General features: G+C 40.5%; 1 protein-coding gene across 1 annotated transcript in view; it reads right to left on the reverse strand.

Moving 5' to 3' along the window:
• Positions 1–21,913, reverse strand: part of MIP (major intrinsic protein of lens fiber) — a 29,773-nt gene extending 7,860 nt beyond the window's left edge. The window contains exons 1-2 of the mRNA XM_056562390.1: positions 21,214–21,913; positions 1,873–2,037 (exon numbers count right to left, since the gene is read on the reverse strand). Of these exons, the coding sequence (XP_056418365.1) occupies positions 1,873–2,037; positions 21,214–21,573 (525 nt within the window). The 5' untranslated portion in view covers positions 21,574–21,913. The remainder of the gene's footprint in view (positions 1–1,872; positions 2,038–21,213) is intronic.
• Positions 21,914–24,498: the final 2,585 nt, after the last annotated feature.

Genomic DNA, 24,498 nt, shown 5'->3' on the forward strand with positions numbered 1-24,498 from the left:
CCAGTTCATGCTGTGAAGGCATTGTGCTGAAGAGTACATGCTAATTGGACTGTATTCTGTCTGCAACTGCATCTACATTAGTGATTTATCTTGTAAAAAAAAACATGCAAAAAGCACATTAGAGACAATCCACAGCCTTTTAAAGTGACAGTGACCAATTGTTCATTTTTCTGCTTTAAAGACTGTAACATTCAATTTTATGCAAATAGACTGTATTGGAATTACACAGAAAATTCAGTAAAGTTTACAAGTTGTTTCCACGTTTTCCAGGTATCTGGAGTTATCTTTCTTAATCTCCACACTACAGGGAAAGAATTGTTGGTCTTACAGGGGGACTCTGGTTAGTTACACCACGCTGTCATGTGACATCATTACCATCTGCTTCCCTACAAGACTACAACTTCTAACTAACCTGCATTACAACACGCATCATCCCTTTGGGAAATACACCAACACCTGCACTGTCAGCAAATAAAGTAATAGGGCTATTGACCTAAAGGTCATGGAAAGCAAGGGTGAATAAACACCAGACCTTTCTGCCCTGGGAGGAAAAAAAATATATAGTAAGAGAAGATGCATTTCGGCCTTTTCTGTGGGGCCACCTTTCTTCTTTGTATGTCACTGGTTATGTGTGGTCATGTAAATGAAAAATAAGCTATAATCTATGGTAATTTTCATTCGTATATACGCATATGTGACTGAAACAATAAAGTACGTAACTTATTTTTATTTAAATGTATATAACAGCTCCAGTGCTAGAGATAAAGTTAAAGTGTACAAAACTGTTATATATTACTCAGTACTTAATCCTGATCATGTACATATCATTTTTATGTTTCTATCACCCATATAGAGTATCTCTCATGTTCTTGTTAAATTTTATAATCCTCGTAGTTCTCTGACCCCATCAGCTTTTTTAAACACAAAATATAGAAAACTTCATTTTTTTTTTCTAAGTACATTAGAAAGATTTTTTATTTACCATAAGGAGTACAATAGCAAAAATTAGTTTTAATGAGAGTGCGCATCTAAACCTGCTTACTGTCTTGTCAATCCTCTCTTGTGGAGGGGACGTGTGCCTCTCTTGCCTGCACTTTGCATGACTCATCTTTCTCCCTCACTCTGCATACTCACTGCTAAGGGAACGAGCCTGGCAGTCAGTCAATCACTGCACTCTGCTTTGTAACTCTCTCTGGTTTTCTGCTGTACATGTTACACAGAGAGAAGGAAGGATTATTGGAGATTGCCTGTACTCCACCAAAGACAATATGGTGAGTATATAACTCAGATCTTCCTAAATTAGTTCAAAGGTTTAGTGCTAAAAGTACAGTAGTTTTTTAGGTATATATTTTCTATATGTTCCTATATCAGTCATGTTTATCATCCTTATGCGGTTATGTAATGTTGGGACATGTAGTTTTGGAATAGTTGAAGGTACAGTGTTTAGATAACTCTTTTGTACAGCAGTGTTGCCTTCAGCTTGTGCCTACAGCTTTTGCAAAACTACAACTCCCAGCATGCCCAGATATCCTTTGGCTGTCCAGTCATGCTTGGAGTTGTAGTGTTGCAACAACTCGAGGTACATGCTTGGTAAAAATGTGTTTGAGCAGTGTTGCTGCAGGCTGTGTTCCTCCTGCAGCCTTGTCCATGACCCTTGGACAAGCTGATGCTGCTGTGAGACTCATCAGTGTCCCAGGAGGTATATGGACCCCTAGTGGAGTGTTCTTTTTAATAAAATGTGGAGAGTTCTCTTTAATAAAATGTGAAGAAAAAAATTAAGAAGTATATTACAAAAACTATTGTTTTGCCAAAATGTACAATATATAAAAAGTTTTTATATCTGACAATGCATATTTAAGTATAACTGCTTACCCCAAACAAGTGCCCCAAGGTGAGTGAGAATCCAATAGCCAAAGATACAGAGCCCAGGCGTCCATTCCTCCTCTCATCATAGGTGGCAAAAATACAAAGCACAAACTGCAGGGTGAGGAAAATCTCTACTGTTGTTGCCTGACCAAGGCTCACACCAGGATGAAGCTGTATAGAAAGCAATATGAACATAATATACATATTTTAATCTGAGTATAAATCAGCTATAGCAAAGAGAACCTAAATACATTAATGCTTTTGTTCACTTCTGCATCAGAAACTCCATTTGCAAATTATATCAGGTTTCACAGAAATAGTCGTGCTAACAAAACTGCTGACAGCCCTAAAAAATGCACTAACTGAGAACATACAGTCATGGCCGTAAATGTTGGCACCCCTGAAATTTTTCAAGAAAATGAAGTATTTCTCACAGAAAAGGATTGCAGTAACACGTTTTGCTATACACATGTTTATTCCCTTTGTGTGTATTGGACCTAAACCAAAAAAGGGAGAAAAAATAAATAAATTGGACATAATGTCACACCAAACTCCAAAAATGGGCTGGACAAAATTATTGTCACCCTTAACTTAATATTTGGTTGCACACCCTTTGGAAAAAATAACTGAAATCAGTCGCTTCCTATAACCACCAATAAGCTTATTACACCTCTCAGCTGGAATTTTGGGCCACTCTTCCTTTGCAAACTGCTCCAGGTCTCTCTTATTGGAAGGGTGCCTTTTCCCAACAGCAGTTTTAAAGGGGTATTCCAGGCAAAAACTTTTTTTTATATATCAACTGGCTCCAGAAAGTTAAACAGATTTGTAAATTACTTCTATTGAAAAATCTTAATCCTTCCAATAGTTATTAGCTTCTGAAGTTGAGTTGCTGTTTTCTGTCTAACTGCTTTCTGATGACTCACGTCCCGGGAGCTGTCCAGCTCCTATGGGGATATTTTCCCATCATGCAAGGGATATTCTCCCATCATGCACAGCTCCCGGGACGTGACATCATCATTGAGCAGTTAGACAGAAAACTTCAGAAGCTAATAACTATTGGAAGGATTAAGATTTTTTAATAGAAGTAATTTACAAATCTGTTTAACTTTCCGGAGCCAGTTGATATATATAAAAAAAGTTTTTGCCTGGAATACCCCTTTAAGATCTCTCCAAAAATGCTCAATGGGATTTGGATCTGGACTCATTGCTGGCCATTTCAGAACTCTCCTGCACTTTGTTGCCATCCATTTCTGGGTTCTTTTTGACGTATCTTTGGGGTCATTGTCCTGCTGAAAGACCCAACATCTCGGACACAAACCCAGCTTTCTGACACTGGGCTGTACAGAGTGACCCAAAATCCGTTGGTAATCCTCAGATTTCATGATGCCTTGCACACATTCAAGACACCTAGTGCCAGAGGCAGCAAAACAACCCCAAAACATCATTGAACCTCCAACATATTTCAATGTAGGTACTGTGTTCTTTTCTTTGTAGGCCTCCTTCTGTTTTCAGTAAACAGTAGAATGATGTGCTTTACCAACAATCTCTATCTTGGTCTCATCTGTCCACAAGATGTTTTCCCAGAAGGATTTTGGCATACTCAAGTTCATTTTGGTAAAATGTAGTCTTGCTTTTTTATGTCTCTGTGTCAGCAGTGGGGTCCTTCTGGGTCTCCTACCATAGCATTTCATTTAATTGTCGACAGATAGTTTGCGCTGACACTGATGCTTCCTGAGCCTGCAAGACAACTTGAATATCTTTGGAACTTGTTTGGGGCTGCTTATCCACCATCTTGACTATCCTGTGTTGACACCTTTCATCAATTTTTCTCTTCTGTCCATGCCCAGGGAGATTAGCTATAGTGCAATGGGTTACAAACTTCTTGATAATGTTGCGCACTGTGGACAAAGGCAAATCTAGATCTCTGGAGATGGACTTGTAACCTCCATTTTATCTGCTTTAAGGTGGGATTTTTATATTGCCCACACCTGTTACTTGCCCCAGGTGAGTTTAAAGGAACATCACATGCTTGAAACAATTTTATTTATCCACAATTTTGAAAGGGTGCCAATAATTTTGTCCAGCCCATTTTTGGAGTTTGATGTGACATTATGTCCAATTAGCATTTTTTCTCTCCCTTTTTTGGTTTAGTTCCAATACACACAAAGGGAATAAACATGTGTATAGCAAGGCATGTGTTACTGCAATCCTTTTCTGTGAGAAATAATTATTTTTCTTGAAAAATGTCAGGGGTGCCAACATTTACGGCCATGACTGTAGGTATATATGCTCCCCCTTAGTCTTGTACTGTGCATGAACAAGAAAACTGTGTGTTTTGACTGCTCTAGCAGTTTTCTGACTGGATACTAGAGATATCAGTTATTGCTGAGAGGTGGTGCAGGAAAGGTTCTCATTTCAGGGAGCTCAGGGGAAGATCCCACCACCCCAACTTTTCAGCAGCTAGCGTCCAGGACATTGAGAAGCATTTCTCTTAGGCTAGGTTTCCAATTGCTTTTTTATTTTTATTTTTTTTGCAAAAACGCCAATAAAAACACCCATTCTGCCACGTTTTTATTTATTTATTTATTTTTTTAAATGCTGTGGCCAGATGTTAGCTGCAAGTCAATAGGGAACTGCAAAATGCCATATTCACTTGGCGTTTTTCAGTTTGGCTTTTTTTTTTTTTTTTTTTTTTATTCTTTTGGCATTTTTCAGTTATTATTGGCTCCTTGGTAGTTTTTCAAAAACTCCTCTTGTTGAGACTTTGATGTTTTTTGGGGGAAAATCTTAGTGTTTTCCTCCCATAAAAGTCTATGGAAGTTAAAAAAAAAAAAACGCCAAGAAAAACCCCATGTGGGTTTTAACTTTGGCGTTTCTGCAGGCGGCTTTTATTATTTTTTGGACTTTAACGATCCAAAAAAGGGATGAAGATACCTTTTTTAGTAAAATTTCGTAGGCTACCATTAAAATAAAAAATACAGTAGGGATGGAAAAATTTGTATTTAATGAAATTTATATTTTTTTATAACAAAAATGTTATTCATTTGTAATCAAGGTTCAATTTATGTGGGCGGGCAGGGAACTAAAAATGTAGCCGACAATAATAAAAATGTAGAAAGGGCCCATTTAAGTGTAAAAATAAATAATTTTGTTAAAATTTTATTAATGTATTTTAATAATGTGTTTAATAACGTGTGTGTGTGTGGGGGGGGTTTTTTAACTTTTTTTCAGCTGACACCCGCTCCTATCTGTCTATTATTGAAGGTACTGCAGCTCCCAGCATGGAGCAGAATGTGCTCCATGTTGGGAGCAGTAGTACCTGCAGTTAAGGACAGATCACAGTGGGTGTCACTCCTGACACCCGCTGCAATCGTCCTTCATCCCTGAAATGCAGAGCGGCTTTCTCTTGCCCTATGCATCTCTGCACTATACTCCGGGCCATATTTCCCGCTGATGGCTGCCACCATCCGGCCAATCATCACTCTGGGTGGAAAATATGCATCAGTGATGTGAATTCTATTCACATCACTGGCCGGCCGGAGTTCAGAGCAGAGATGGGAGCGCATGTGAAAGCTGCTCCGCATCTCTGCAATAAAAAGGAGGATTGCATCGGGTGTCAGGAGTGACACCCGGGGCGATCTGTCTCTTAGTACAGGTACTACAACTCCCATCATGGAACAGTCTGTTCCATGCTGGGAGTAGTAGTACTACCTAAAAAATTGAGAAAAAAAGAGAAAAAGTTAAAAACATAGACACACACTTTATTAAACACATTATTAAAATACATTACTAATTAAAAAAAAATCAAAACGAAAAATACCGTATATTATTTTTACATTTTTTTTGTCAGCTACATTTTTAGGTCCCTGCCCGCACACATAAATTTTCGTTCTATACATTTTTTTTCCATCCCTACTTTACTTTTTTTTTTTTTTTTGTACCCAACAAACAAAAAAAAAACAAAGGGGCCAAAAATGCAATTTCCACTCAAAGGCAAAAACACAAGTAAAAATGCTGAAACACAGAGAAAATCAGTGGCAGTTTTTCTGGCGTTTTTTTTGTAAAAAAAAAAGAAAAAAAAAATATTTAAATTGGTGGAAACCTAACCTTAGTCATGGAAAGTGTGTACACAGTTTTTTATTTTTATTTTATTTTTTATTTTTTCTTCATTATAGTGTCTTTTCTCTCTTTTTTTGTGATTGTATTTATGGCACAACCACACCATTGTATTTTTACAAAAATGTTTACATTTTTGGCACAATTGTGAATATCGTGTTATGTAAATATATCCAAAGGCCCATGATATCATGTACAAACATTATATATTTGGTCAAGAAAGGAAATAGCTAATTTAGCTCAATCCTGCACTTTCCATGTTAAGTGGAAGTTTATACCATAGGATAATAAGTACTGCTGTATTTATTTATATTAAACAATTCATAATAACAATGTGTTAATTTTGTTACAATTTGGTTTCAAAGTTTTTGGTTTTACTCACTAGTAGACATTAATGCAGTTGAAGAACATATATTAAATTACAGGTTTTGTTTAAAAAAAAAAAAAAGTATCAAAGAGAAGTCATTTGGCAGTAATATGTACTAACAAAATTTCACCTACCAGTTGTGTATACTTTTTTCCGGTAAATTTAAGACTGGTATATAATTATATATATTTATAGAAAAATGCAAAACAGGAGCTGCTTATTTTTTACAACTAGCACATAAACAGATATTAAAGGCTATGGGTACCTTTCTTTTAACCCCTTAAGGAGATGCACCGTACGGCGTTGCAGCGAGTAACTTCGTGCACAGCACCGTATATTTACGGCACGGCTCTGAAGCGAGCACAGGAGTTGCGTTCGCTTTATGCTCAACAGGTCCCGGCAGCTATCAGTAGCCGCCGACCTACTGGTAATGGAGGACATCCGAGATCGCACTGATGTCCGCCAATAACCCCTCAGATGCCGGGATCAATACAGATCATGGCATCTATGGCAATGGCTGATCGGATTGTCCGCAGCACTGCTGTGGGGATCTGATCAGCCAACATGACGAAGATCCCAAACGGCGTAAACGAAAAAAAAAAAGTCCAAAATTTCTGCTTTTTGGTCACAAAAAAATTATTAAAAAGCAATCAAAAAGTCACATATGCGCAAATGTGGTCCAAAAAAAATCTACAGAGCATGGCGCAAAGAATGAGCCCTCACACATCCCCGTATACGGAAAAATGAGAATGTTAGAGGTGGTCAAATTAGGGCAATTTAAAACGTTAAAATTTAAAACGATTTGGTAAAAAAAATAAAAAATAATAATAAAGTTTGAGTTTTTTTAACCCCTTAACCCCTTAAGGACTCAGCCCATTTTGGCCTTAAGGACTCAGACAATTTAATTTTTACGTTTTCATTTTTTCCTCCTCGCCTTCTAAAAATCATAACTCTTTTATATTTTCATCCACAGACTAGTATGAGGGCTTGTTTTTTGCGCGACCAGTTGTCCTTTGTAATGACATCACTCATTATATCATAAAATGTATGGCGCAACCAAAAAACACTATTTTTGTGGGGAAATTAAAACGAAAAACGCAATTTTGCTAATTTTGGAAGGTTTTGTTTTCACGCCGTACAATTTATGGTAAAAATGACATGTGTTCTTTATTCTGAGGGTCAATACAATTAAAATGATACCCATTATTATTTACTTTTATATTATTGTTGCGCTTAAAAAAAATCACAAACTTTTTAACCAAATTAGTACGTTTATAATCCCTTTATTTTGATGACCTCTAACTTTTTTATTTTTCCGTATAAGTGGCGGTATGGGGGCTCATTTTTTGCGCCATGATCTGTACTTTTTTTTGATACCACATTTGCATATAAAAAACTTTTAATACATTTTTTATAATTTTTTTTAAATAAAATGTATTAAAAAAGTAGGAATTTTGGACTTTTAAAATTTTTTTTCGTTCACGCCGTTCACCGTACGGGATCATTAACATTTTATTTTAATAGTTCGGACATTTACGCACGCGGCGATACCAAATATGTCTATAAAAAATGTTTTTTACGCTTTTTGGGGGTAAAATAGGAAAAAACGGACGTTTTACTTTTTTATTGGGGGAGGGGATTTTTCACTTTTTTTTAACTTTTACTTTTACATTTTTTTAACATTTTTTTTTTACACTTGAATAGTCCCCATAGGGGACTATTCATAGCAATACCATGATTGCTAATACTGATCTGTTCTATGTATAGGACATAGAACAGATCAGTATTATCGGTCATCTCCTGCTCTGGTCTGCTCGATCACAGACCAGAGCAGGAGGAAGGAGAGGGGACCTCCGTGCGGCGTTATGAATGATCGGATCCCCGCAGCAGCGCTGCGGGCGATCCGATCGTTCATTTAAATCGCGAACTTTATTGATCCCGGCACCTGAGGGGTTAATGGCGGACGCCCGCGAGATCGCGGGCGTCGGCCATTGCCGGCGGGTCCCTGGCTGCGATCAGCAGCTGGGATCAGCCGCGCATGACACGGGCATCGCTCCGATGCCCGCGGTTATGCTTAGGACGTAAATGTACGTCCTGGTGCGTTAAGTACCACCTCACCAGGACGTACATTTACGTCCTGCGTCCTTAAGGGGTTAAGGACCAGGCCATTTTACACCTTAAGGACCAGAGCGTTTTTTGCAAATCTGACCACTGTCATTTTAAACATTAATAACTCTGGAATGCTTTTACTTATCATTCTGATTCCGAGATTGTTTTTTTGTGACATATTCTACTTTATGTTAGTGGTAAAATTTTATGGTAACTTGCATCCTTTTTTGTGTGAAAAATCCCCAAATTTGATGAAAAAAATGAAAATTTTGCATTTTTCTAACTTTGAAGCTCTCTGCTTGTAAGGAAAATGGATATTCAAAATAAATTTTTTTTTTGGTTCACATATACAATATGTCTACTTTATGTTTGAAGCCCTCTGGTGTCTTCCAAAAGTAAAAACACGTCAATTTTATGATGCAAAGTTCCGCAGCAATTTTGACATTTTTCACAAAATTTTCAAACTCACTATTTTTCAGTGACCAGTTCAGTTTTGAAGTGGATTTGAAGGGTCTTCATCTTAGAAATACCCCACAAATGACCCCATTATAAAAACTGCACCCCCAAAGTATTCAAAATGACATTCAGTAAGTGTTTTAACCCTTTAGGTGTTTCACAGGAATAGCAGCAAAGTGAAGGAGAAAATTCAAAATCTTCATTTTTTACACTCGCATGTTCTTTTTTGAATTTTTGCAAGGGGTAAACAGGAGAAAAATTTTACTTGTACTTGAAACCCAATTTCTCTTGAGTTGGCTCCGCTGCAGGTCAGTCCCTCACCGCCGACGTCTGGGATGGGGGTCCCCAGCTCCCGGGGTCTTCTTCCCACTCACGTCCTCTGGAAGAGGGGCGGAGCGGGTTGCAGGAGTGACACCCGCAGCAGGTACCCTGATTGGTTTACCGGCCGACGAATCAGGGCGATCGTGAGGTGGCACCAGTGCCACCTCACCCCTGCTGGCTATGGCTGTTCGGGGACGTCAGAGACGGCCCCGATCAGCCAGTAATACCGGGTCACTGGAGACCCGATTGACCCGGAATCCGCTGCAGATCGCTGGGCTGAATTGTCCAGCGATCTGCGGCCATCGCCGACATGGGGGGTCATCATGACCCCCCTGGGCGATATGCCGCAATGCCTGCTGAGCGATTTCAGCAGGCATCCGGCACCGGCTCCCCTCTGACTATCGGCGGGGGGCCGGGAATGGACAGGACGTACTCCTACGTCCTCAGTCCTTAAGGACTCGGAAACGGGGGCGTAGGAGTACGTCCATTGTCCTTAAGGGGTTAAAAGCAGTACAATAATAAAAAGCATGTAACCATAGGTATCATTTCAATCATATTGACCCACAAAATAAAGAAAACATGTCATTTTTACCATTAACGTATACAGCAAGAAAACAATTTTGTGGGTTTACTATACATTTTAGGGTAAAATGAGTGATGTTACAAATTACAATTTATCATGCAAAAAACAAGCCCTCATATGGGTCTGTGAATGGAAACATAAAAGAGTTATGGATTTTAGAAGGTGAGGAGGAAAAAACAAAAACGCAAAAATAAAATTGGCCTGGTCCTTAAAGGGGTACTTCACCCCTAGACATCTTATCCCCTATCCAAAGGATAGGGGATAAGATGTATGATCCCGGGGTCCCGCCGCTGGGACCCCCGCGATCTCTGCTGCGGCACGTAGTCACACCCCTCCCATAGAGTTGCATTGAGGAGCCGTGGACGTGAAGTCACGAGGGCGTGGCCGTGATGTCACAAGTCTCCGTTGCCTCAGCCAGCATACTAATCGAACACCTGGTGCTGCAGGGAGATCGGGGGGTCCAAGTGATCTTATGGAAAGGGGATAAGATGTCTAAGGGCGGAGTACCCCTTAGTGTCCTTAAGGTTAAATTCATTTTTTTGTTTTTGTTTCGTACTTATTGTGGTTAAAACAGATAACGCCCTGTGGGTCTGTATACAAATTTAGTTTAGTTTCTGTTTCACAGCCTCTGCAGTTTATCAGTGATATCTGTGAGAGAGTAAGGTTGAAGACAAAATCTTTGCACTAGCTTCACTGATGGGCGTCACTGATAGCAAAGTACTACAGGAAGCTGTAAAATACACACTAAATAATATTTTTAATAAAGACCTATAGTAAGGGTAGAAAGACCGATTAGTAAGGGTAAAGCACCCAGTTGTCCAAATCATCTTTTTCTTTTGCCATAAAGAGACACTGAAGAATAATATTCAGGGTGGTCCCTACTTGTAATTAGGATGAAAGGTTTACAACATTATACCAACTCTTAACTGCCTTGTTTACAGCACTCCAGCTGAAATCAATGGTATTGAAATGTATTTATAAGGGGCAAAGTGAATGTCCACTGTAAATGATTTCAATATTTTTTCTAAGGGTACGCTTTCACTTTTTGCACAATCTGAACTGAAAATCCAATTAGAATTCAGATGAATGGGACAGTTGCTGAAATTCTGAAATCTTTGCAGTTAAAGGGCAACTTCCAGTGGTGGTTAAATCTGGTGCCAGAAAGTTAAACAGATTTGTAAATTACTTCTATGAAAAAAAATCTTAATCCTTTCACTACTTATTGGCTGTTGTGTATTACAGAGGAAGTTTGTTTCTTTTTTTAATTTCTTTTTAGTCTGCTGACATCTCTGTCCTTGTCAGGAACTGTCTAGAACAGGAGAGGTTTGCTATGGGGAGGTGTCAGCAGAGAGCACTGTGGTCAGACTGCAAAGAAATTCAAAAAGCTAAGAACTTTCTGTGGAGCATACAGCAGCTGATAAGTACTGGAAGGATTAAGATTTTTTTTTAAATAGAAGTAATTTACAAATCTATTTTGCTTTCTTGCACCAGTTGATTTAAAAAAAAAAAAAATTCCACCGGAGTACCCCTTTAATCTGTCTTGGGTCAATACAGCCTAAAGTATTGTTCTCAAGGGTATTTGTTCTGCTGCAATGCCTGATGTAACAGCTGAAAAAATTCTTCCTATTATGTGAATAGTTTATGGTAACTTACATTTTCCTGATTCATTCAGAGAATGACTGCATGAGAATAGTCATCGTTTTATTCTGCTGGGCATGACCACATGCTATGTACCCCTTATAATTCAACCACTGATTATTAATATCGGTTAAAGGGGTATTCCAATTTGAAAAAGTTATCCCCTATACACAGGGTAGGGATATACAAGCTGATTGGTGCACACAATTTATTCTAGAGACAATTCTTTTCCCATTTCCAGGATGCGTGGGGTCCAATGTGGATAGGGGATAACTTCTTCAGATAGGAATACCATACCCTTTAAAGGGGTACTCCGATGGAAAACCATTTTTTTTAATCAACTGGCTGCAGAAAGTTGAACAGATTTGTAAATTACTTATATGACAAAATCTTAACCCTTCCAGTACTTATCAGCTGCTGTATGCTCCAAAGGAAGTTGAGTAGTTCTTTGTCCATGTCATGAACTATCCAGAGCAGGATAGGTTTGCTATGGGGATTTTCTCCTACTCTGGTAGTCCTGATACAGACAGAGGTGTCAGCAGAGAGCCCTGTGGTCAGACAGAAGAGAACAACTTAACTTCCTCTGCAGTATACAGCAGCTGATAAGTACTGGAAGGATTAAGATTTAAGTAATTTTCAAATCGTACTGGAGCCAGTTGATTTGAAATGTTTTTTCCCACCAGAGTACCCCTTTAAGACTAATTATAGAAACATAGAATGTGTCAGAAGATAAGAACCATTCGGCCCGTTTAGTCTGCCTAATATTACATACTATGAATAGTCATTGTCCCTATCTTATTTGGAGGATAGCCTTATGCTTATCCCATGCATGCTTAACCCCTTAAGGACTCAGGGTTTTTCCGTTTTTGCACTTTCGTTTTTTCCTCCTTACCTTTTAAAAATCATAACCCTTTAAATTTTCCACCAAAAAATCCATATTATGGCTTATTTTTTGCGTCGCCAATTCTACTTTGCAGTGACATTAGTCATTTTACCCAAAAATTCACGGCGAAACGGAAAAAAAAATCATTGTGCGACAAAATCGGGCTTCTGTTTCTACGCAGTGCATATTTCGGTAAAAATGACACCTTATCATTATTCTGTAGGTCCATACGGTTAAAATGATACCCTACTTATATAGGTTTGATTTTGTCGTACTTCTGGAAAAAATCATAACTACATGCAGGAAAATTTATACGTTTAAAAATGTCATCTTCTGACCCCTATAACTTTTTTATTTTTCCACGTACAGGGCGGTATGAGGACTCATTTTTTGCGCCGTGATCTGAAGTTTTTATCGGATTATTTGTTTTGATCTGACTTTTTGATCACTTTTTATTCATTTTTTAATGGTATAAAAAGTGACCAAAATAAGCTTTTTTGTACTTTGGAATTTTTTTGCGCGTACGCCATTGACCGTGCGGTTTAATAAATGATATATTTTTATAGTTCGGACATTTACGCATGCGGCGATACCACATATGTTTTGTTTTTTTTACACTTTTTTATTTTTTTTTATGGGAAAAGGGGGGTGATTCAAACTTTTATTAGGGAAGGGGTTAAATGACCTTTATTAACACTTTTTTTTTTACATTTTTTTTGCAGTGTTATAGGTCCCATAGGGACCTATAACACTGCACACACTGATCTCCTATGCTGATCACTGGCGTGTATTAACACGGCTGTGTTCAGTGTTATCGGCGCTTGACTGCTCCTGCCTGGATCTCAGGCACGGAGCAGTCATTCGCCGATCGGACACCGAGGAGGCAGGTAAGGGCCCTCCCGGTGTCCTGTCAGCTGTTCGGGACGCCGCGATTTCACCGCGGCGGTCCCGAACAGCCCGACTGAGCAGCCGGGTCACTTTCACTTTCACTTTAGAAGCGGCAGTCAGCTTTGACCGCCGCTTCTAAAGGGTTAATACCGCACATCGCCGCGATCGGCGATGTGTGGTATTAGCCGCGGGTCCCGGCCATTGATGAGCGCCGGGACCGATGCGATATGATGCGGGATCGCGGCGCGATCCCGCTTCATACCGCGGGAGCCGGCGCAGGACGTAAATATACGTCCTGCGTCGTTAAGGGGTTAAACCCCTTCCCTGTATTAGCAGCGACCACTTCTGCAGGAAGGCTATTCCATGCATCCACTACTCTCTCAGTAAAGTAACACTTCCTGATATTACTGCATAAACCTTTGCTCCTCTAATTTAAAACTATGTCCTCTTGTGGTAGTTTTTCTTCTTATAAATCTTCTCTCCTCCTTTCCAGTGTTGATTCCCTTTATGTATTTAAAGTCTCTATCATATCCCCTGTCTCATTATTCATTCAAGCTATACATGTTAAGGTCCTTTTAACCTATCTGGGCAAGTTTTATCCTGCAACCCATGTACTAGTTTAGTATCTTTTCTGAACTCTCTCTAGAGTATCTATATCCTTCAGGAGATACAGTCTCTAGTACTGCGCACAATACTCCAAGTGAGGTCTCACCAGTGCTCTGTACAGCAACATGGGCACTTCTCTCTCTATTGCAAATACCTCCTCCCAGGGGCAGACAAGTTGCCATGAAAAGAAAAAAAAATTACATAGTTGTATTTTTTTATTTTATTTCAGAGGTCTTTCCTCCGATTCTGGGACCGTGTGTCCCAGAATCGGAGGTTAGAGCTCTGTGGGGGACTCCTCTGCCGATCAGCAGCTTTCCCTGCACTGCAAGAGTCATGTTACAACATAACATCACATGACCCAGCAGAACTGCTGATCGGTGTGAAGGATACAGAGCTCAGCACTGCAGGAAGCCTTCTGAGGTAGCTGAACAGGGGGGAACTCCCACACACATACACACCATCGCTGTCCACCCTCTTCCTCCCTGCACCCTCCCTGTCCACAGCACCTTACTCCCGACCCAACTGCCGACCACCAGGATGTAAACAGAGCATGGAAGGCCAGACCAGGCTACAGACCATGAACCCACAGACCAGGCCACAACTTTCCCTGGCTCCTGAATGGCAAAAAAAATGTGTCCGTACTAAGTAGATCATGAGCCATTCAGGAGCCTGAGAAAGTTGTGTGAGAGAGTCAGACCATGAAATGACTCATGGCCCTGTAATGATTACAGGGTCTTCTTAGTACTGACACATTTTTGGTCATTCAAGAGCCTGACAAAGCTGTGTGTGACAGTCAGACCCTGTAATTATTACAGGGCTATTAGTCCTTACAGGGTCTGATGTCACACACAGCTTTCCCAGGCCCTAAGTGGCGCATGATTTGCTTAATACTGACACATTTATGGCCATTCACAAGCATGGGAAAGCTGTGTGTGACAGCCAGACCCTGTAAGGACTAATAGCCCTGCAATAATTACAGGGCCTGACTGTCACACACAGTTTTCCTAGGATCCTATATGGCACATGATCTGCTTAGTAGTGATACATTTCTGGCCATTCAGGAGCCTGGGAAAGCTGTGTGAGACAGTCAGGCCTGTAATTATGACAGGGTCTGACTGTCACACACAGCTTTCCCAGGCCCCTATATGGCCAGAAATGTGTCGGTTATGACTGTAGAAAAAAATGTGTGCATTTTTGAAAATGTATTCTTGAACAATGCCAATCATTATCATTGATCAAAAACACAACACACATTTTTACATGCATTACTAATATTGTTTTATTGGGTTTAAACTCCCAGCAAAACACTTCATGTAATGGTGGACTACTAAGACTATGTTCACACGGTGGAAAATTTGCAGAATGTCCGCACAGAGAAAACAGGCATTCATTCTGCAAATGTGCATACTCTGCCGGCGCTAAGACCACTTGGAAATGCACCGCTTCCATAGACGGCAATGCATTTCTGAGCAGAATTGCAGAAACAATGAGCATGTTCATTGTTTCTGCCGACACTTCAACGGTGCAGCAGAATCAGATTGAAATCAATGGGATTCTGCTGCAGCCAAATTTCCGAGCTGAATATTTCTGCAGAATTCCACTTGACAATTCTGCTGCGTGAATATAGCTTAATGGAATTGTTCGTGGACTGGGCATCAATATAGGTGTGGCTCACATTGGGTGGGCATCGCACAGGGGCCCCATGATTCTTTATTGCCTGGGGGCCCCAAGAGTTGTCAGTCTACCCCTACCTCTCCCTATACATCCAAGCCTTTTGCTAGAATTTCCTGCTGCTCTATTACATTGTCTTCCTACCTTTAAGTCTTCTGAAATAATTACTCCTAAATCCCTTTCCTCAGATAATGAGGTCAGGACTGTGTCAAATATTCTATATTCGGCCCTTGGGTTTTTACACCCCAGGTGCATTATCTTGCACTTATCCACATTAAATGTTAGTTGCCAGAGCTCTGACTATTCTTCTAGTTTACCTAAATCCTTTTGCATGTGGTGTATCCCTCAAGGAACGTCAACCCAGCAAAAAGACCAATAGCTTACCATCGAAACTCTGCTGAGGGCAAGCAGCCAACGTGAATTGGCTAACAGGGAGATCACAGGGCCTCTACTTTCTTAATAGGTAATTGTCCCAGGGACTTGCACCTATTGACCTGGCTGAAAAAGACCAGAGTCCATCAAAGTTCAACCTATAACCTTAATGAGTCCCTACTGAGTTGATCTAGAGGAAGGTAAAAAAAAAGAACCTCATACTAAAAAGGTAAAAATTCCTTCCCGACTCCAAATATGGCATCAGAATAAATTCCTGGATCAACCTTCTGTCCCTATAGATCTAGAATCCATAACCTGTATTGTTGTTATTCTCCAAAAATGCATCCAGACCCCTTTTAAATTATTTTACAGAGTTAACCCTGACCACCTCCTTTGGGAGAGAATTCCAGTCTCACTCCTCTTACCGTAAAGAACCCCCATCTGTGCTGGTGTAGAAACCTTCTTTCCTCTAGACGTAGAGGATGCCCCCTTGTTATAGATACAGTCCTGGGTATAAATAGATCATGGGGGAGATCTCTGTAAAGTCCCCTGATATATTTATACATACCGTATATACTCGAGTATAAGCCAACCCCAATATAAGCCGAGGCCCCTTATTTCACCCCAAAAACCCAGGAAAAGTTATTGACTTGACTATAAGCCTAGGGTGGGAAATACATCATCCCCCCATGTAATCATCCAGACCCCCGTCATCATCCCCCCCCTTTCATCATCACCGCCTGTCAATCCCTTCATCAGTGGTCTTCAACCTGCGGACCTCCAGATGTTTCAAAACTACAACTCCCAGCAGCCATTGGCTGTCCGGGCATGCTGGGAGTTGTAGTTTTGGAACCTCTGGAGGTCCGCAGGTTGAAGACCACTGCGGCCTTAGTCATCATCAAGCCTCCCCCCCCCCCCCTTTTGCTTTGTACTCACCTCCCCTCGGCGGGAAGTTAGGGTGAGCTGGTCCGGGCCATCTATGCTGCAGGGACCGTCCGGTGGGGATGGTTAGTCATTGCGGGCTGTCCATTTTCAACGGGGGCCCTCTTCTCCGCGCTTCGGGCCTGCCCCGGACTAGTGACGTTGCCTTGACGATGATGCACAGGGACGCTCATGCGCAACGTACCTGTGCGTCGTCGTCAAGGCAACGTCAGTAGTCCGGGGCCGAGCCTGGAGCAGAGAAGAGGGCCCCCCGGTGAAAATGGACAGCCCGCAACGACTAACCATCCCCACCGAATGATCCCTGCAGCATAGATGGCCTGGACCAGCTCACCCTAACTTCCCGCCGAGGGGAGGTGAGTACAAAACCAAAGGGGGGGGGGGGGGCTGGATGATGACGAAGGCCGCAGTGGTCTTCAACCTGCGGACCTCCAGAGGCATGCTGGGAGTTGTAGTTTTGCAACACCTGGAAGTCCGCAGGTTGAAGACCACTGAGAAGGGATTGACAGGCGGAGAGTTCACTCGAGTATAAACCGAGGGGGGCGTTTTCAGCACGAAAAATCGTGCTGGAAAACTCGGCTTATACTCGAGTATATACGGTAATTATTAGGTCACCCCTAAGCCTTCTTTTTTCTAAACTAAATAACCCTAATTCTGATAATCTTTCTGAGTACTGTAGTCCTCCCATTCCCCGTATTACTCTGGTTGCCCGTCTTTGAACCCTCTCCAGCTCCACTATATCTTTCTTGTACACTGGTGCCCAGTACTGTACACAGTATTCTATGTTTGATCTGAATAGTGATTTGTACAGCGGTAGAATTATTTCCTTGTCGTGGGCATCTATGCCCCTATTGATGCACCCCATGATTTTATTTGCCTTGGCAGCAGCTGCCGACACTGGTCACTACAGCTAAATTTACTGTTAACTAAGACTCCCAAGTCCTTTTCCACGTCAGTCGTCCCAAGTGTTCTCCCATTTAATACATAATCCCAGCCCGGATTTTTCCTCCCCATGTGCATTACCTTACATTTATCAGTGTTGAACCTCATCTGCCACTTCTCAGCCCAAACCTCCAACCTATCCAGATCCATTTGTAATAGTGCACTGTACCCACTTACACATATTTTCCCCCAGCCCAATCCTTCTCATTTTATGCACCAACCTTTTATGTGGCACCATATGAAATGCTTTGGAAAAATCCAGATATACGACATCCAGCGATTCCCCCTGGTCCAGTCTGGAGCTCACCTCCTCATAAAAGCTGATCAGGTTAGTTTGACAGGACCGATCCCTCATAAAGCCATGCTGATATGTAGTCATACATTTATTTTTATCAAGATATTCCAAAATAGCATCTCTTAGAAAACCCTCAAACAATTTACATACAACGGAGGCTAAACTAACAGGCCTATAATTCCCTGGGTCACCTTTTCACCCCTTTTTAAATATTGGCACCACATTTGCCATGCGCCAGTCCTGGGGAACAGTCCCTGTTACTATAGAGTCCCTGAATATTAAAAATAGGGGTCTGTCTATTACATTACTTAATTCCTTTAGAACACGGGGGTGAATGCCATCTGGACCTGGTGATTTGTCCATTTAGATTTTTTGTAGGCGGGACTTTACTTCTTCCTGGGTTAGACAGGTGACCTGTACTGGTGAGTTTACCTTATCTCGCTGTATTTCACCTGGCATTTCATTTTCTTTGGTGAATACAGTGGAGAAGAATTTGTTTAATATATTTGCTTTTTCCTTATCCCCGTTTATAATTTCTTCCTCATCATTCTTTCAACCATTGTTATTGTATTGTACCGGATCAAACATGAAAAATTAAGCAACTTTACAATAGTTATCAATAAAAATTTTTATATTTTTGTTACTATAGTTCCTAAGCAAACTAAGTGTCTCAATGACAACAGGAAGCAAATTGCATTGTCCTTACTTTGTGCTAATAAACATTTAGTAGGTTTGCCAGAAGTAAGAGTATAGGATCATGATCAGTTGTACCATTAATATGAAGTAAACCATGGATTTTAAGACATGTATAATACATTAGAGCCTCATTTAACTCAAAACTGTCTGTAAATAAAACAGTTTTTTGTTGCTCATAGGAAGAAAACAGAGTTCAGTTTTTATTTCTCAGACTGCTCTGGAAAAATAAAAGCTGATTGGTTTCTGTAGGCAACAAAAACTGTTTTAGGCCATGTTCATACACAGTTAAATTTTTGACCAGCTTTCATAAAAAAACAGGTTAAGATTGGCAGTTTTTCAGCCATTTTGGCATGAGAAACTGACGTTTTTTAGTGTCTGGAAATGTAAAACCGATTTTAAAAATGACTTTTTTTCTACCTATAATCAGTCAAGAGAGCATGTCAATTAATTTGATTCCTGTAAGAATTTTTTCCTTAAAATTAATGTTTGTGCATTAACAGCTGTTTTACTATTGAGTTCAATAGGACAAAAAGCAGAAAATATGACATTTTAGACTAAAACTTTTTGATCTGATTCTTTAGGCATTATTTCATCCTTTTTGGCCATTTGTTTTTGGTGGGAGCTATACAGGTGCTATACAAATATAAATGTAATCTGGAGAAATGTGTCATTTCAAAACATTAAAAGCAACTAGATAACTACTACTTATCCTCTACGTCTAGAGGAAAAAAGGTTTCACCATCATCACAGACAGAGATTCTTTACTGTAAGGGCAGTGAGACTATGCAACTCTCTGCCACATGATGTTGTGATGTCTGACTCAATAATTTTCTGGAGAGTAGTAATATTACAGGTTATGGATACTAGATTTATGGGGATGGAATGTTGATCCAGGGATTTATTCTGATCGCCATGTTGGGGTCAGGAAGGAATTTTCCCTCTGTGAAGGGGCAATTGGCATCAGCCTCATGGGGAGTTTTTGCCTTCCTCTGGATCAGCACAGTAGGGTTTTAGCTATGTTACTATGTTATGCTATGCTATGTTAAATGCTCCTTGTATCAAATATGTCTACCTGTTGCATAACTGTAATTTAATTAAACTTTTGATATGTCACACAAACATGTCAAATGTTAAATTGGTTAAGATCTCAGTCCTGAGACCCTTGTTACATATAGCCAGGTGAAGCACCCAGCAGCACCTGTCACTCCCCGGCTGAGCAGTAGTGTATGGTTTGGGAGGGAGAAGGCATGCTACTGTAGCCCATGACCAGCAGTTTAACTCTTAAACTACAAACAATAACGTCCCTTTAACGTCTATCTAGCACCTATCTGCTGAGATTTGCAGCTCTGTGTCTGGTATGGAGCTGACAGATTACCTTTATTACAAGGTCTATTTAGGTAGTCAGTATAGGAATAAATGCCATCCTACTATCAAACACCATCTACTGCCTTAATGAAATAGTTTGCATGTAAATATTTTTTCTTAATATAAATAATCTAGATTCAGTCATACACAAATATTCTGATAATTGGACCCAAAGTCGCGTCTCCACAGAAATGAAGCAGGTAAACCCAACCAGATATATACTGTACATTAAGAACCTCTTTGAGAAGGACATATGAAAAGAAATGCTATCCATAATATACATACCAGGGTGGATTATAAATACTGCCAAATGACTTTTGATGTTCAGACTTCATAATATATTTTGGAACTAAGAGCTGTTGTACAGCAATAAGTAAGAAGAATTAGAGTCTACAGTCATGCCTATACTAGTAAATATAAGCATGAGTTCTATGTGTGCATGTTCATCATTACAGGGGCTTACACATGGCTATAAACTTTTCCCTTAGTGCATATATAAAGAGTATATAAAGTTTGAGCATATCACATGCTCATATTTTGTAATTCTATTCAAGAATTGTAGGGTGGAATTATTATCAACACATGCAGAGGCTGGACATTTTGTTTTGCAGGGTCTCTAAATTGAAGAACTGTTAGTCACTAATGAATTTATTCTCCCAAATGTCTAGCTGCTTTGCAGGTTAGTTCATCTTCACACCAGGTTCACGGTTTATATTTAAAAAAAGCAGCAATGGTAGCTATGTTGGATTTTTTTTTGTAAATGCATTGGTGATTTCTGACACCCCACTGACTTTAATGGAGATCATTTGGGATTCCAGTACTGTTGAGGGCTAACTAGGTTATTCTCGCGGTGGTTCTAAGGGAATATTCAGGTTAACTGCCTCAGGCACACCTAAAATGTTCAGGTTTTGCAAGGAAGCAAGCTTTAAAGTTTCTCACTGGAATGCTGACAATTGCCTACATTGTGCAAAGTTTAACTCCTGTAATTAATTCTCTCTAATGTTACAAACAGAAAATGCCTTGCATTAAACACACTGTCACAAATAAACACACTTCAAAAATTCTTCACCCTTTGTTAGACCCATTAGAAAAGTATTTACCGTGTTCAGAGCCATGTTGCCACGGATTGCCGCAGGAGTGACACCATACAGGACGGCAGCTCCCGCCACCGCTCCCAGCAGTTGTGCTGCAATGTAAAAAATGGCACGGAAGAGGGACATCTGTGAGCCGATGAGAAAGGCAAAGGTGACAGCTGGGTTAATATGAGCACCGCTAACATGGCCAACAGATTGGACCATAGTGGCCAGAACGAGACCAAATGCTAATGCTATAAGCAAAACATTAGCTGGTCCAGCGGCCCATTTTAGAGATGCACCTAAGCCAAAGAAAACATAGAACATGGTAGCAAAGAACTCAGCAAAAACCGCTCTCCAAAAGGAGAAGGAGCGGAATTCCCACATGATTGCGGGTTGTGTGTAAGGAGCAGGGACAGAGAAATTGGGGTAAGGGAAATTTTACAGAGTTGGTGGGAGATACCCCAACTTTTTATGGATGACCCCTCCAAAACTATACAAAAAAATTTGAATGTTACTTTAAAGATTAGAACAATACAAAAAATGTAACAAAAATGTAAACCTACAAAGAAAAAAACTAAACGTTTAAAAAACAACCCAAAAAAGTCACGGACAGAGTGACTGCTCCAAACTCCCAACTGCTGTGGATACTTCCCCCCCAACCTGTTTATAGAGTGGCGGGGGGATTTATAAGGGGCAAAGGCAGTGACATATTTAATCCCCCTATAGAGATACACACCACCCCCTAACAGGAGGGGTAGTGTCAAAGAGCTGGTGTTTTAACTTTTCCCTGTGTGCTATCTCCTCCCTCAGGCGAGCACATGATATAAGGCCACAGCAGAGATTTCTGCTCAGATATTAGAGTAATCGTGCTGCTCTTTAGTTATGTACAAAAGTGAATACCGCTATTCACCGTCATTTTAAGTCTTCGCTGGCACAAGTTTTCTCATAACATGCTGATAATACACGTGTTTTACCACAACACAGGTTTATACCATTGTAGTTTACATAAAATCAAGGCAGTAAAAGTATGTTTCTATTGATGGACAGAGGAAACATGTGGAATGCAAAATAACTCTTGGCTCAATGAACTCTTTATAGAAATGTGATTCTTTTCAGTCTGGTCCTTTTATGGATTTTCTTCTAGCATGAATCATTAGGCATCACCATTCCCCCCTAATTCTAAGCTTAGTAAAATTTATATATTATATTACAATATTATCTTTCCCTTCTAATCTTTCAACACTGGGGACGTTGCTCCTACTTTATTGTGTAAAAACACGAAAAAGAACTTAACATATTTGTCTTAATTGTATTTGCAGGAACCGTGAGCTTTCATTGCTGCTATACACATGTAGGAAGGATATAGTTGAAAGAAGTCAGCTAATGTGGTGCTGGGGCTTAACTTGCACAGGAATAAAGGTGTTTGTTTGTATTAACATTGCCCTTTCTATCTGGCACCCTCTCCAGCTTATTTTGTTGCACCGGCAGTTTGTATCTCAGCTGGGTTTTGCCACTGTGTACAATTATCTGGCTCCTTTCAGTCTGGGGGAGGCATCCTAAATCCGCAGCTCCCATATGGGATTATGCCATGTGCAGTTGGGATTGTTTGCAAAGCGCTGTGCGAGCATCCTCGTGAACAAAGGCACTTGCTGTGTGTGATGTTTCATTCAACTCAGATCCCTCTCACTTTCAATGTACTGCACTGTCAGCATTTCATAGATCTAAAACATAAATAGTTAAATATATAGGTGAGATCTATAATACAATAACCAATAATACAAATGCATTGCTTATTCTAGGAAACTATTACCTTTTCCACTAGACAGAGCTCAAGAACATTTTCGTTTAGTTATACAAGTTCTGACACAAAGTAATAGCACAACACTAATCTGAAAATGTAATACGTGGATTTACAACGTGATATAATGTTTCACTTATAGTTGTTACCATTGTTTTTTTTTTATATAAGTATTAATGAATAGATTTGTTGTGAAAGGTGTTACATTAATTTATTTTTAGCCCCTTAAGGACCCAGCCCATTTTCACCTTAAGGACCCGAGCATTATTTGCAAATCTGACCACTGTCACTTTAAGCATTAATAACTTTGGGATGCTTTTACCTTTCATTCTAATTCCGAGTTTGTTTTTTTTTGTGACATATTCTACTTTGTTAGTGGTAAATTTTTGTCGATACTTGCATCATTTCTTGATGAAAAATTCCCAAATTTGATGAAAAATTTGAAAATTTTGCACTTTCATAACTTTGAAACTCTCTGCTTATAAGGAAAATGGACATCCCAAATAAATTATATATTGATTCACATACAGTATACAATATGTCTACTTTTATGTTTGCATTATAAAGTTGACATGTTTTACTTTTGGGAGACATCAGAGGGCTTCAAAGTTCAGCAGCAATTTTCCAATTTTTCACAAAATTTTCTAAATTGGAATTTTTCAGGGAACAGTTCAGATTTGAAGTGGATTTGAAGGGCCTTCTTTTTAGAAATACCCCATAAATTACCCCATTATAAAAACTGCACCCCTCAAAGTATTAAAAATGACATTCAGAAAGTTTATTAACCCTTTAGATGTTTCACAGGAATAGCAGTGTCACGATTTGGCTAGCTGGATGTGGATCCTCTGTGTCAGCGAGGGATTGGCGTGGACCGTGTCGGTGGACCGGTTCTAAGATGCTACTGGTATTCACCAGAGCCCGCCGCAAAGCGGGATGGTCTTGCTGCGGCGGTAGCAACCAGGTCGTATCCACCGGCAACGGCTCAACCTCGCTGACTGCTGAGAAGGCGTGGGACAGAAGGACTAGGCAGAGGCAAGGTCAGACGTAGCAGAAGGTCGGGGCAGGCGGCAAGGTTCGTAGTCAATGTGGATAGCAGAAGATCTGGAAACACAGGCTTTGGACAACACTAAACGCTTTCACTGGCACAAGGCAACAAGATCCGGCAAGGAAGTGTAGGGGAAGTGAGGTAATATAGCCAGGGAGCAGGTGGAAGCTAATTAGGCTGATTGGGCCAGGCACCAATCATTGGTGCACTGGCCCTTTAAATCTCAGAGAGCTGGTGCGCACGCGCCCTAGAGAGCGGAGCCGCGCGTGCCAGCACATGACAGCCGGGGACCGGGACGGGTAAGTGACTTGGGATGCGATTCGCGAGCGGGCGCGTCCCGCTATGCGAATCGCATCCCCGCCGGCAATGTCAGTGCAGCGCTCCCGGTCAGCGGGTCTGATCGGGGCGCTGCAGAGAGAGAGACGCCGTGAGCGCTCCGGGGAGGAGCAGGGACCCGGAGCGCTCG

Source organism: Hyla sarda, chromosome 2 (assembly GCF_029499605.1).
Source record: "Hyla sarda isolate aHylSar1 chromosome 2, aHylSar1.hap1, whole genome shotgun sequence".
Taxonomy (NCBI): domain Eukaryota; kingdom Metazoa; phylum Chordata; class Amphibia; order Anura; family Hylidae; genus Hyla; species Hyla sarda.